The following is a 14,115-nucleotide window of genomic DNA, read 5'->3' on the forward strand; positions in this document are numbered from 1 at the left end:
AGTTCCAGTCCATTCTTGCTGCATCTTGTTCTCCCACCAACCCATAAATAGGTTTGCAAATGTGGGAGCTGCCCTGGTCCCAATAGCTGTTCCCTCCCTCTGTAAATACAGCTTGTCTCTAAATTCAAAAATATTAGAACCCAGGACAACTGTCATTAATCTGATGAGGAAGTCTGTCCGTACTGATTTATCTAATCTCCTCTCTCCTGCAGCTTGAAGAGCAACCAGTCCTTCTTCCCAGGGAACATTAGGATACAAAGCTACAACATCCATGGATACAGGAATAGCATGAGGAGGTAGAGGTCCCAAATCATTTCTCTTTTCTATTTCTCTCAACAAATCTGGTGTATCTTCAATATAGCTTGGAAGTTTCTTTACCTCTGCCTTCAGGTGATGATCAACAAATGCTGACAAAAACTCTGTATTAGAGCCAGACCCAGATACAACCTCTCTCAAGGGAGGTAATTTTGAACTGGTTTCAACAGGTTTATGATCTTTTACAAGACCATAAAGTTTACCTGGAGTAGGTTTATCTGGAACCATGAGAATAGCATCCTTCTCTGAGATATATCCTTCTCTTACTCCCTCACTCACCAGATCCCTCACAATCTCCCAATCCCTCTTCAAACGGTCCTCCTTCACCTCAATGTATTTGGGTGCCTGGTTTCCAGTTTTATCTAAGTAAGTCTCACCAAGCTTGTTTTCCATCACTTTTACATATGGATCATAATCCAAAACACATACTCCTCCAGTTTTATCTGAGGGTTTTATGATTATCTCACACTCCCTTTGTTTACGCTGCAATGATCTAATGGCAACCCATTGTTCTTTAGATAAATTAGACTGGTGAGGATTAAGCTTAGCTCCGACAGTACATGCATGTACGGCACTTAGATGTTCCTGCAGTTTTGGTGGACAAGGGTGGTTTCTGGGAAAATTAGTTTTAATAGTCTTGTCCTGAAATATACTCTGATGTTTTTGGTGCTTCATCCAAATGTTCCCGAACAGAATATTGTAAATTTTAAGATTCTTAGATATAAAAAACTTCAAGTGCTTTATTGATAAAAAAATATGCCGTGTAAATTAATACAACTTCTCATAGCAGTGACAACAAGAAGTGTATACTTTGGGGTTGTCTCCGTAAAATACAAATGTTACACTGAAGAAGAACTTCTCTAACTTCCTTTACCCAATAAGTGGCGAACAGCGATAAACCCAGCCAATCAGCCAAAAGTTTCAATACACTTACCCCACTACATCTTAGATAAAATAGGTTCTTCTCCTAAGTTTGAATAAAGTGCGATGAAAGTTTTGCCATTATGAAATTGAAAAGATTGTAATAAATACTAGTTTTAGTTTTAACTTCGACTTTGTTCACAAACTTTCAGAGAAGATAAATTCTTTGTTTCTTTCTTTCAGTCTATCATTAATATTCATCCTTATTCAGATACAGATACAGATACAGATACAGATACAGATACAGATACAACAGATACGGATACGGATACAGATACAGATACAGATACAGATACAGATACAAATACAGATACAAATACAGATACAAATACAGCTACAGATACAGATACAGAAACAGATACATATACAGATACATATACAGACACAGATACAGATACAGATACAGATACAGATACAGATACAGATACAGATACAGATACAGATACAGGTACAGGTACAGGTACAGGTACAGATACAGATACAGATACAGATACAGATACAGATACAGATACAGATACAGATACTGATACAGATAAAGATACAGATACAGATACAGATACAGATACAGATACAGATACAGATACATATACAGATACAGATACAGATACAGATACAAATACTTATTCGGATACCAAAGACAGGATGGTAACTCTAAAAATTAAGATTTACACGCAGATGTTTCATAAATCTCATTGTTATAGTATTAGATGGATTCAATTAAGAAGAAGATGATTACTCTCTCCGCAGCAACGGAAGAGGCGAATACAAGGGCGGAGAGGTTTTCAGAAGAAACAAGGCGGATATGTGAAATAGCGGACAGGTAAAAAATTTAAATTTGCTTATAAAAAATCTAAAAAATTTGAAAAATCTAAATATTTTATAAATTCCTTTTCTCATATCTGCTGTTTTTCATATAGAAGAAAAAAATATTTTCTATAATTATTTAATTGTTAAACATAAAACCACTTTGTGCAGAGAGATAAGTCTTTCGTTAAATAACATTTTTATCGTACTGTGGAGCCCCTGATCTGCATACTACAGTACTGTGGAGCCCCTGATCTGCATAGTACAGTACTGCCTGTACTGCAGCCTGATTCTAGACCAAGCCACCTTAGTATATAAACTCGTTGTATATTATATTAAAGAGGGAATTCTTGTGAAAATTAGGTCAAGTCTAAGACGTTTTCATAAAAAAAGACTTTTTTTCTACGCAAATGTATTTTGAATACGATCATGGGTGTTTTTAATATCAATTGCCCCTCTTTTTGCATGGTTGTAAACAGCCTTTGTTCTCATGCATTTTCTACTATAATAGGAAATTTTTCCGGGACGTTTTTCAATAAAATCATACAGGAACCGGAAAAAAAGTCCTTGGAAAATAAAGCCTTAAAATGGTAGGACTTCATTTCTAAAGAATTTTATTTCAGTGACTTTTTAGTGCCAAAATTTAAGAATTATTTCCGAAAACTTTTTTTCAGAAAACTTTTTTGGCAGTTTCTGAAAGTTAAGCAGTATAGTTAAATTTGTTTACTGATCTTGATAATTAAAAGATTACTTGAAGGAAAATAATTATCTGTATTTATTTCATTTGATTTTTCAAGTTCCCTGCCGAATTCATGTCCAGTCCAAATCTTTCAGAATTTTTTGTTTGAAAGTAAAATTTCGACGTTTATTCTGATTGACAGCTTGACAGTTAAAGGTGAAATGACTCAATTTACCTTGACCAACCCTCCCCCATATCTCTCCCCCATTTCAGGCTGTAAACTTAAAAAAGATTGTTTTAGTTTTAAAATGATGTTGAAACCATGTTGAAACTTTGCCATTGAAAAGATTTTCCTTCTTGAACTTAAGAAAGTTTATAAAAAAGAGCCAACGAGTGAGGTAAAAAATTGAGTAAAAACTATGTTCAAATCACTTTTTAATTACTTAAAAAAACTGGTGCAGTAATTGGATCTTCAGCCAGAACTTTTATGTTTTGAATCTCAGGAGCAAGCTTTGATCTCCATATTTACGGATTAATTTGAGTCCTTATTAATATCCCTTGGTATCCATATCCTGCCAGAAATAATTAAATCCAATCTTTTTCATTCATAAATCCTGGTCTCAGGTTTGAGGAGCAGGTTCGGAATATCCAGAAGAAGATGCAGAGTATGGAAGGACAGTTTGACTCCGCTACGGAGCAACTCTTCGAGGTGTCCCTCAAGCTGGAGGAGAAGGAGAAGGCGTACAACAACACCGAGGGGGATGTCGGTGGACTCTCCAGGAGGGCTCTTCTACTAGAGGAAGATGTTGAGAGGTAAAGTTATATATTACAAAAAAGCGACTTAATCAAGAGAATGTTTGTAAAAGAACTGATTACTCGCCTCATTCTCTATTTATATAATCCCAATATCGAAGATCTTTGATATATCACGCTGTAAATACTGTTGGATCAAATAGTCAAACTTTGAAGAAGAATAATGAAAAATGAATTGAATAATGAAGAAGTCTAACTACGTATGGCTTGTTAAACTACATCCCTAGAACACTTTCGGCCACATTACGAGTAGTAATTCAACTCTCCTTGCATATAGTTCAAGTTTCAGTTCATTAATTCTGACCTGTGAGGCTGTGAATTAATTTGAAGTAGAATGGGTCTAAATGAATTGATTTAAAGTAGAACGGATCTAGATGAATTAATTTGAAGTAGAACGGATCTAAATGAATTGATTTAAAGTAGAACAGCTATGGATGAATTGATTTAAAGTAGAATGGGTCTAAATGAATTGATTTAAAGTAGAACAGAACTGAATGAATTGATTTCAAGTAGAACAGATCTAAATGAATTGATCTAAAGTAGAACGGATCTAAATGAATTGCTTTAAAGTAGAACGGATCTAAATGAATTTATATAAAGTAGAACGGATCTAGATTAATTGATTTCAAGTATACCGGAGCTAGATGAACTGATTTAAAGTAGAACGGATCTAGATGAATTGATTTCAAGTATACCGGAGCTAGATGAACTGATTTAAAATAGAACTGATCTGGATGAATTGATTTCAAGTAGAACAGAACTGAATAAATTGATTTCAAGTAGAACAGATCTAAATGAATTGATTTAAAGTAGAACGGATATGGATGAATATATTTAAAGTAGAACGGATCTGGATGAATTGATTATAAGTAGAACGGATATGGATGAATTGATTTCAAGTAGAACGGATCTAGATGAGTTTATTTTAAATAGAACGAATCTGGGTGAGTAGATTGAATTCATCCTGAAAACTTCTCTTAAGACATGATATCTGCAAAGAAACTCACAAGTAACGATTATATCATCTTTTATCAGTTTATGTAAGTATTTTTTCTGACTGTGGTTTAAAATATATGAAATATATACGATGCAGTTCCTAAATATATGAAATATATACGCTACAGTTTCTAAATATATGAAATATATACGCTACAGTTTCTAAATATATGAAATATATACGCTACAGTTTCCAAATATATAGAGATATACGCTACAGTTTCCAAATATATAGAGATATATACGCTACAGTTTCCAAATATATATAGATATATACGCTGCAGTTTCCAAATATATAGAGATATATACGCTACAGTTTCCAAATTTATGAAATATATACGATACAGTTTCCAAATATATAGATATATACGATACAGTTTCCAAATATATAGATATATACGCTACAGTTTCCAAATATATAGATAAATACGCAACAGTTTCCAAATATATAGAGATATACGCTACAGTTTCCAAATATATAGAGATATATACGCTACAGTTTCCAAATATATAGAGATATACGCTACAGTTTCCAAATATATAGATATATACGCTACAGTTTCCAAATATATAGAGATATACGCTACAGTTTCCAAATGACCAGTTTTGAATATAAAATATTTAATATTTACGATCATACGAAGGGCTGGTTAACTGGGTTGTTAAACACTTTACACCGTATATACAATACAGGGTGTCCCATTTATCTTAACAATTTTTATTCGGCTGTGTCTTCGCCATTTTTTTTAAATCATTGAAGGGACTATTATAGTGTTATTTTAAGTGAACCTTCTTTCAAAACGGCAATGGCTGATTTAGAACAGTTCCGGCCCATGAAAAGCATGGTATGAAGTATGAATTAGATATATCTGTATAATTTTGAAAACTAATTATTTTCAGTTTTGGTTTCTTTTTTAAAGTTACTTACGCATTTAATACAATATAGGAATTAACAACATTAAGCAATTTAAGCATGAAAAACGACAAAATCTTCCACATTATTAAAAGTGATGTTCTGTTTTGTGTTAGGGAAAATATCAATTCTCATGAAAAATGTTTATAATAACATTTATACAAACTTGATAACTACATTGTTATTTTTAAAAGTGGTTTGACCCCCCAGAGATTGGAATTTATGAATGAGGTGGTTGAACTATGTATACTGCTCTGCTAGTTTATTTATTCAAAAATGTCAAAAATATTCAATGTCATTGCCACAAATACGAATTTTCCATTCCCTTTATCTTTGCAACCTGGCGGACGGCGGTGTAAACCTTTGATATTTCAGGATCTAACAGAGTTTATAGTTTGAAATATCTAAGGTTTAGGACATTGGGTTGCAAAAATAGAGGTATTAAAATTTCAGAGTTCAATTAAATTCCTTTCCGTGCAATTTCGCGAAATTATCGCACAATTCCGCGCAACAGAATTCCGATTGGAAACCCTAATTGCACAATGTAAAGTATTAGTGCTTCAAGGGTTCCACTTCCATCTCAATTCAGAGATGATCAAGAGCTTCAGAAATTAAATCTTGTAAAAAATCTTAATTTATGACACGTTTGTTTTATTCATAGATCTCTCTCACTTTCAAAAGCCTTTTAAATGAATTAAAAAACTATTAACTTTTAAAAACATTTCTGGTTTATATAAACAAATAAATCATAGAAACAGTTTGTAGTGTTTTACAAAGACCCCCCCCCCCCCCGACCCCCATCCACTTTCTGATCTTAAATTCCAGATGAATGAGAAGGATTACGAAAAGAGTATTTTTAACTCTGATATAAGTGTGATCTGATGCATCACAGTTACAACACTTAAATTCTCCCAAATTTTATGATTATTTATATCTTTGCAACCTGATGTCGTAGATTCTTGTTACACGATCAGGTTGCAAAGATATAAGGATTGAAGAATTATCGCAAAAAAAACTCTAAACTTGCCTTAAATTCTCTCTAATTTTCTAAATTTTCTTTTTGCAATCTGATGTTTTAGACATATTATGAATTCTGCCAGAATAAATATTAAAAATTTTAATTAACAAAGCTATATATATATATAATATATAGGGATTATAAAATTTGTGTAAAAAGTGTTCAGTTCCTTTATTAACAAACAACTTTTTTATTATTTTATTTAACCTATGTAATCATGTCCTCCTCATGAAATTAAGATAGACTTGTGATTTTTTTTAATCAAAAGTTGATCCGTGACACTTTAGATTAATAATTTAATAAGAAGCTGCAGTTTAAATGTGTTTCTTGAAGTTGAGCCCAAAAATTTGAATGTTTCTTAATTTTTGTCGAGTCACACGAGCCACTTTACAATTTTAACAAACCATTAAGAAATATGTTTTCTAAACGTGAGTCACAGGTTTTGCAAAATGCAAATATTTATCTTCTCCTTAAATATGATTCGCATCAGCAAAACTGTGAAAAATTCAAACTAAGTTACTTAATATTTGCAGCTTTTAATATATCATCATATATAAGTATGTGCTAGATGTACTTCAAACTAGGTTACTTAATATTTGCAGCTTTTAATATATCATCATATATAAGTATGTGCTAGATGTACTTAATTGATAGATATCACCATAGTGTTTCGTCCTATTAGTTAGCAACAGTATGGCTCAATTTATCAATTTTGGGGTTTGCAGTTGGCGGGGATCGAACCGTGAATCTTTGGATTACAAATTAAACACACTAACCATTGCTCCATCAAACCCTGTTGTTGTTTGGGTAATGAAATAGGACCAAACAATTCATTACAAGTTGAGGGCCTTTATATAAGGTAACCAGAGCCCGCGATTTAAAAGCTTCGGCTCGAGTCTTAATTCCTTAAACGCAGCTTTAAGACCCAATCTTAGACCCAACTCTGACGACAGCTACCAATTCCAACTATGAAAATCCGCCAAATACAACATTAAACCGGTTTTATGAACTAAATTCTGTTGAAAAATAGATGCAACTTAAATTCGAAAGCCCGAGCCGTAAATAAGGCTCAACAACAGCTTAGACCCGAGTCGTATTTTCTTGAATTTTTTAAATCGCCGGCTCAGAGCCCGCGATTTAAGAGCTTCGGCTCGAGTCTTAATTCCTTAAACGCAGCTTTAAGACCCAATCTTAGACCCAACTCTGACGACAGCTTGTGTCACGTGATTGACAGCTGCGAGATCTTAGGCTCGACTTAAGGAGTTAGGCCCAATGAAAATAAAACCGACCTTGGTAGGTTTTAGTGGAGAATAAGGCTCAATGTTGGGTCTTGTTCTCATCAAAACCCGGAATGCTCCAATTCCAACTATGAAAATCCGCCAAATAAAACATGAACTAAAGTCTGTTGAAAATTAGAGCAACTTAAATCCGAAAGCCCGAGCCGTAAATTAGGCTTAACAACGCTTAGACCTGAGTCGTATTTTCTTGAATTTTTTTAATCGCCGGCTCAGGAAACTGTGTAATGGCTTTGAATTGATATAACTGATATATGTTTAATAATATTCAGAACACATTTTTTCTACATAAATCAGTTACGCAGGTACAAGATAATACATGATAAAAATTAACAATGAAAACGACAACATTTTATAATTTTACAAACAGGTTTTATGTTTTTTGTTTTCCAGGTCTGAAGAGAGGTTGGCAAAAGCAGTTTCTGAACTGGCAAAACAGTCACAAAGGTTTATATATTTCTTTATTATCTCTTGATGAATTTTCTATTTCTGCCTAATTTTGTTCTATTTTGATTTTTGTCTTATGTCATTTGATTTTCATATTTTTCTTTTAATCATAATTTTAAAATAACAATTTGATATAAACTAACTATATATGATTATTATAGCTATTTACTCTCCAAGTTCTATTAGCTCTTTTTAAGTTTTTTCTTTCATTCATATTTTAGCTTTTATCTATTTATAAAATTTGCTTGTCTGGGTGCACCTGTCTGTCTGTTTGTTTCTTTGTTTCTTTGTATACCTAATAAAACGGCTGATTTGAGCAGGCCAAAATTTTGCGTGGGACCTCACGTGGCCACAGTGAAGGTTTATGAATGATCAAAATTTCAAAACTTTGTTATGTTTTACAATGTACACAAAGAAAACATGTTCACAATTGAAGTAGAAGATGGGCGCGAAACGGTCTGAAAGCCTAGTCTGTATTATATATACTTTTCTTGTCTGGGTGAGTGGGTGTCTGTGTGTTTGTCTGTCTGTTCATTTGTATCCAATAAACGTCAAAGCGGCTGAACCGATTTGGTCTAAATTTTGTGTGAGACCTCACACCACCTCAGGGAAGGTTTAGGGAATTTATAAATTGGAGAAAAATTCCTTAAAAATATTTAAAGTTTTAATTTGGAATGCACCAATTCAAAAAAAAAAAAAATTCCGCCAAAATTTAAAAATGATTAAAATGGCCGACTCTCAAAGCAACAACTAAAAGCTAAAAGCAACAGATAAGCCTTATTTTATTATAAATTACAATTTAAAACTATTATTTAAAATGTTTTAGAGCTGACCATGCTGTGAAGAAGAGAATATCCCTGGAGAATGACAACAGCCACAAGGAGGAGGATATCGACAAGCTGGAGAACCAGCTCAAGGAGGACAAGTTTACCCTCTCAGAGTCGGAGAGGAAGTACGACGACATCGCCCGAAAACTTTCAACAAAGGTCTGTATACTATCAAAAAATTTAGTGAAATTCCGGCTTTAAATGCGATTTTTGACACGAATAGAAAAACAATTGATTGATTTTAAGCTTTATCGATTGTTTGATTATCTAGCTTTAATATTTCATTGTTGATTGAGTAATTAATTAAATGTGTAATTGGTTGATTGGGTGCTTTATTGATTGATTTATTGGTTGATTAATTGATTAATTGATTGATTAATTAATTGATTTATTGATTGATTGTTTGATTTATTGATTGATTGATTCATTAATTAATTGATAGATTAATTGATTGATTAATTGATTAATTGATTAATTGATTGATTAATTGATTGATTAATTGATTGATTAATTGATTGATTAATTGATTAATTGATTGATTGATCTTGTGTAGGAGGATGAGCTTGAACGAAGCAATGAGCGCTGCACTAACGGAGAAAAGAAGATCGTTGACCTAGAGGAGGAACTGAAGGTAACCAGTTTTGTGAAAACGAAGACGACATTCTAAATTGTTTTTTTTTTTAATTGAACGACAACACAGTTGTTCACATTGTTAAACTATTATATTTACTTGAAAAAAATATTATTTTTAGAATTAAGATTAACATTTATGAATAAATAAAAATCAATGTTTTGTATTGAAGACGACTTTTTTTAGGTTGTCGGGCAGAACCTTCAGCAGCTTGAAGTTAGTGAGGAGAAAGCACTTCAAAGAGAAGATAATTATCAAAGGTGAACACCACAGATTGTTAGAGAGAGATAATAGATAGTTATTGTGAATTGGTTTTGAAATTTTTATAAATGAAAACCTTTAAATGTTCGTGTCTTGTCTCCTTTATCCCAAGTAAATTTTAATACCTTCACATAAAGCCAACTCGAATTGTAACAAGATTTTGTATTTTTGGCCCATCCTCTCGAGAAGATATTATGGACCCCCACCCCCTTCCTCCTTCTAAAAGCGGACACTTTTTTTATGATTATTTTTTTTCAGATTTGGCATCCATTTAAAATATAGAAAGTATTTTTAAGAAATGGGGGGAGGGAGTGATCCCTTGCACAATTAAAAATAAATCACCAAATTCTGTGCTGTACATTATAGGATGATTCATTCTAACGAAGTTAATATTCAATGTTTTTTTAACTTGCTTGGCACAAGTTGATCTACCATTACACGCCATTTTATTGTCAAAACAACAAGTTTATGCAATTTATTTTACGATTTAATTATTTTTTATATTTTTCCTAAATTAGAAATTATAAATTTTTCTAAAAATAAAATTTAAGATAAATCCTCGAAAATAAACAATTAAATCAATATTTATTTATTCTAATAAATATTATTATTAAATATATTTATTTTGATAACAAACTATATTCAACTTGTTTATATTTCAGGCAAATCCAAGATTTAATGGACAGATTAAAGGTAAAGTATTATAAAATAAATATAGAATTTATAAATTAAAAACACAATCCAAAAACAATCATGAAAATGCAAATAGTAATTAAAGATAATTATTGAAAAAAAAAACTTATAATTCATGGCAATTGATGCAAAATGCTGATTTTTAATTCAGGAGATAAAGATTTTCCAGGGAATAGAGTTGAAGGAGGAAAATGCAATAATGAATATACAGAGACTAAATATTCTATAATCCAGGGAATAGAGTTGAAGGAGGATAATGCAACAATGAATATACAGAGACTAAATATTCTATAATCCAGGGAATAGAGTTGAAGGAGGATAATGCAACAATGAATATACAGAGACTAAATATTCTTTTATCCAGGGAATTGAGTTGAAGGAGGAGAATGCAACAATGAATAAACAGAAACTAAATATTCTTTAATCCAGGGAATAGAGTTGAAGGAGGAGAATGCAACAATAAATATACAGAGACTACATATTCTTTACTCCAGGGAATAGAGTTGAAGGAGGAGAATGCAACAATAAATATACAGAGACTAAATATTCTATAATCCAGGGAATAGAGTTGAAGGAGGAGAATGCAACAATAAATATACAGAGACTAAATATTTTATAATCCAGGGAATAGAGTTGAAGGAGGAGAATGCAACAATGAATATACAAAGACTAAATGTAAGGATAGATCAAACTGAAGAGGATCTTCTAAATGAAAAAATGAAAATTAAGGTAACATTTTGTTTTGCTTATTCTTTCCTCCGCATCGCAAAAACTATGAAAAAATGTTACAATGGTTCCCATAAAACTGTAGACTAGAGAAACAGCTTCTAGACTCAAGTTATGATTAAAAAGTCGAATGAATATAAAACAAGCGTGAGGTGTAATGCTACTCTGTGAATTTATATGGATGCTACGCTTTTGGTTTTAAGACGTTTTTACCTTGTTCTGCTTATAGACGCATCAGATAGATATAAAATTAGTAGCGATCAATATTAAATTCAATTCGATGTCAGCCTACACCCCCTTTCATTTTTCGCAAACACTCCCCTTTAATGTCTTCTTTCTGTTCCACAGTTTTGTTGGTCTCACAGCCCACTGTATGTTTTAAACTGTGTTGCCTAGTATTTGTGAATTTAAAAATAACCAATTATTCATTTTATTTTGTTGTGTTTAAATTTTTTCTAATAAATGGCTGCAATCCAAGATTATCAAATTATTCATTGTTGAGAAGACTTTGTTAAAATTACGAGTCCAGTCCCTTTAAAATTGTTTTAATAATTTCAGGATGTCAGCGACTCTTTGGATAAGGTGTTTTCAGATATGCTCAACTAAGATATTTACATTTTATTCTTTTTGAGAAAAAGATAATCTGAAGAGTTACATACATGTGAAATATTGATGTACATTGTTTTATAATTGAACAATCCCTTTAAATTAAAGGGACTGTCTCTGTAATTTCAAGTGACCCTTCATTCCAAGAGGGGCATGTGACATTAGCAAAGGTACCCTTGAACTTTAATCTGATCAATAATGCGGAATGATGATAACCTCGTTATTTTTACAAATGTAAAGGATACTTCTGACGAGAAACTACAAATGAAAATAATCAGTTTTCAAAATTATAAAAATAAATATCTTATTCACACTTGATCAAACAAAGCTTTTAAGGTTACCGTTGTTAATTGAACATGCCAGTTTATTAATTAAGGGTCACTTGAAATTACGTCTAAAGACCCTTTAAGACTATAATATTAACAATGAAATTAGGTTTTTACACAATAGCTCTATAAATAAGGTCGACAGTTTCTCGTTTTAAAAATCACTTTATGACCTTTGAGAGTTTATTAATATTTTTATGAAACTATTGTGCACTTCATCATACTTACTTACTTCATCATGAATTTCATAATAAACTTGCTATAAAGTAATCATCGTGCTAAAAAGTCAAAATAGCACGTGTTCTCTCATTTTTAGATTATATTTTTATAAAAATCAATCTAAAAAGCCTTGAACCTTCTCGATAAAGAGAAAATTTCTGTCCAAAAACTTTTTAACACTATGAACCAAAATAACAATGTTATAAATAGTTAATAGAATATCTCACTTTCATATGTAATTGTAAACATGTTCCGTAAATAATCAATTTATGTACAATGTTATATAGATTAAAAATCGTAAACCTTAAAATTGTATTATTTTTAATGTTAAATGTTGAAAGAAACAGTATGAAATAAGATATTTAATTTAATAAAAAAAAAATATTTTATTGTACACGAAATTCGCGATGGGGATTTGATTTACTAATTGCTAAAGGAAGTACAAGTACAGCGCAAATTAAGTGACGTACGCATCTTCTATCTTCAATGCATGATGGTGCTATGTTTATACATTGCACCATTCGTGCAATTTTCTGATATCATGGGGCACCGGCGCAATGTACATTGTCTATAGTTATCTTCTCTTCTGTGCAGGAAACAAATTTATGTACAAAGAAAAGTATATTAGAAATTCCTGTTTGTTCTCTTCGATATTTCTGCATTCTTTCTACAAACTCACAGAATAAACTAAAAGAAAACTCACAAAGTGAAAAAAAAACGAAAATGTGTGAAGGGAAAGGGGAGAGACAGACTATTACAGACCATGACGGTTTCTACGGTAAGGGGGGAGGGAGGAGAGCGCCACCCTCTCCAAAGAAAAAATAAATTCCCTTTTAAAACCCAAATAAAAGTAATAAGTTGGATAACAGAAAAATCAATGCTTCTATATGCCCCCAACAACAAAAAACAGTCACGGGTTCAGAAATCTCCCCCCCCCACATGTTGTATACCCAGCCCCCCCCCCTTGTCGTAAATTGGGTTAAAAGGATAGTCTTGTGAACTGTGAAGTGACCGTAATGACCACTGTTTGCCAGGGTTTGGTTTGGATTCAAGGATTTGAGCCAGGACGGGTTGTATAGAGATGAGAATAAAAAGATAAGAGATTATACTTTAATATTATATAAAATTAATGCATAAATGTTTAAATATTAGATCAAAATTCAACTAAAAATTTGATTTGTAAACTTAAAACCAGTTTATGGAACATTTCCCCGACGGAAAAAAATGCAAAAAATTGTTTAATAAAGATTCTTTTATGACTTTTACTAAATTGGAAAAGTATCCCAGACTGATTTTGTTTATGCCAAATATCATATTTGTTAAAAAAAGATATTAAATTATCATTCCTTTATAAAAAGCTGATTTTTTGGTATGCAACAATTTTGATTGAATCCCGCTACTCTAAAATCATTTCAATTGCTTTAAATAAGAAAGTTTCCATTGAATCCCGCCAAGTTTTTCAATGGTTTTACAACTCTTCTCTCGACAACAACAAACATTACAACATTATTAAACTTGCCCGTCCATGCTGTTTTCTCTCAAACACTATAAATATATTTTTAAGAACATTTTCTATTTTATATCTTTGAATCTTTCTCTCACATAAATTTTACGAGTTTAAAATT

The 14,115-nt window shown here is 31.8% G+C and overlaps 1 protein-coding gene across 4 annotated transcripts in view; it reads left to right on the forward strand.

The window, feature by feature from the left end:
* The window catches only part of LOC111703305 (tropomyosin), a 57,212-nt gene extending 45,245 nt beyond the window's left edge, over positions 1-11,967 (forward strand). The window contains exons 1-10 of one of the 4 annotated variants that reach the window (XM_023475204.1): positions 598-681; positions 1,938-2,056; positions 3,344-3,532; positions 8,148-8,201; positions 9,028-9,187; positions 9,582-9,659; positions 9,846-9,919; positions 10,583-10,613; positions 11,238-11,342; positions 11,898-11,967. In XM_023475204.1, the coding sequence (XP_023330972.1) occupies positions 1,944-2,056; positions 3,344-3,532; positions 8,148-8,201; positions 9,028-9,187; positions 9,582-9,659; positions 9,846-9,919; positions 10,583-10,613; positions 11,238-11,342; positions 11,898-11,945 (852 nt within the window). In that variant the 5' untranslated portion in view covers positions 598-681; positions 1,938-1,943 and the 3' untranslated portion in view covers positions 11,946-11,967. The other 3 variants (XM_023475203.1, XM_023475205.1, XM_023475206.1) reach the window with 3 other exon arrangements.
* The last annotated feature ends 2,148 nt before the right edge of the window (positions 11,968-14,115 follow it).

This window comes from Eurytemora carolleeae, unplaced genomic scaffold (assembly GCF_000591075.1).
Source record: "Eurytemora carolleeae unplaced genomic scaffold, Eaff_2.0 scaffold534, whole genome shotgun sequence".
Classification (NCBI taxonomy): Eukaryota; Metazoa; Arthropoda; class Copepoda; order Calanoida; family Temoridae; genus Eurytemora; species Eurytemora carolleeae.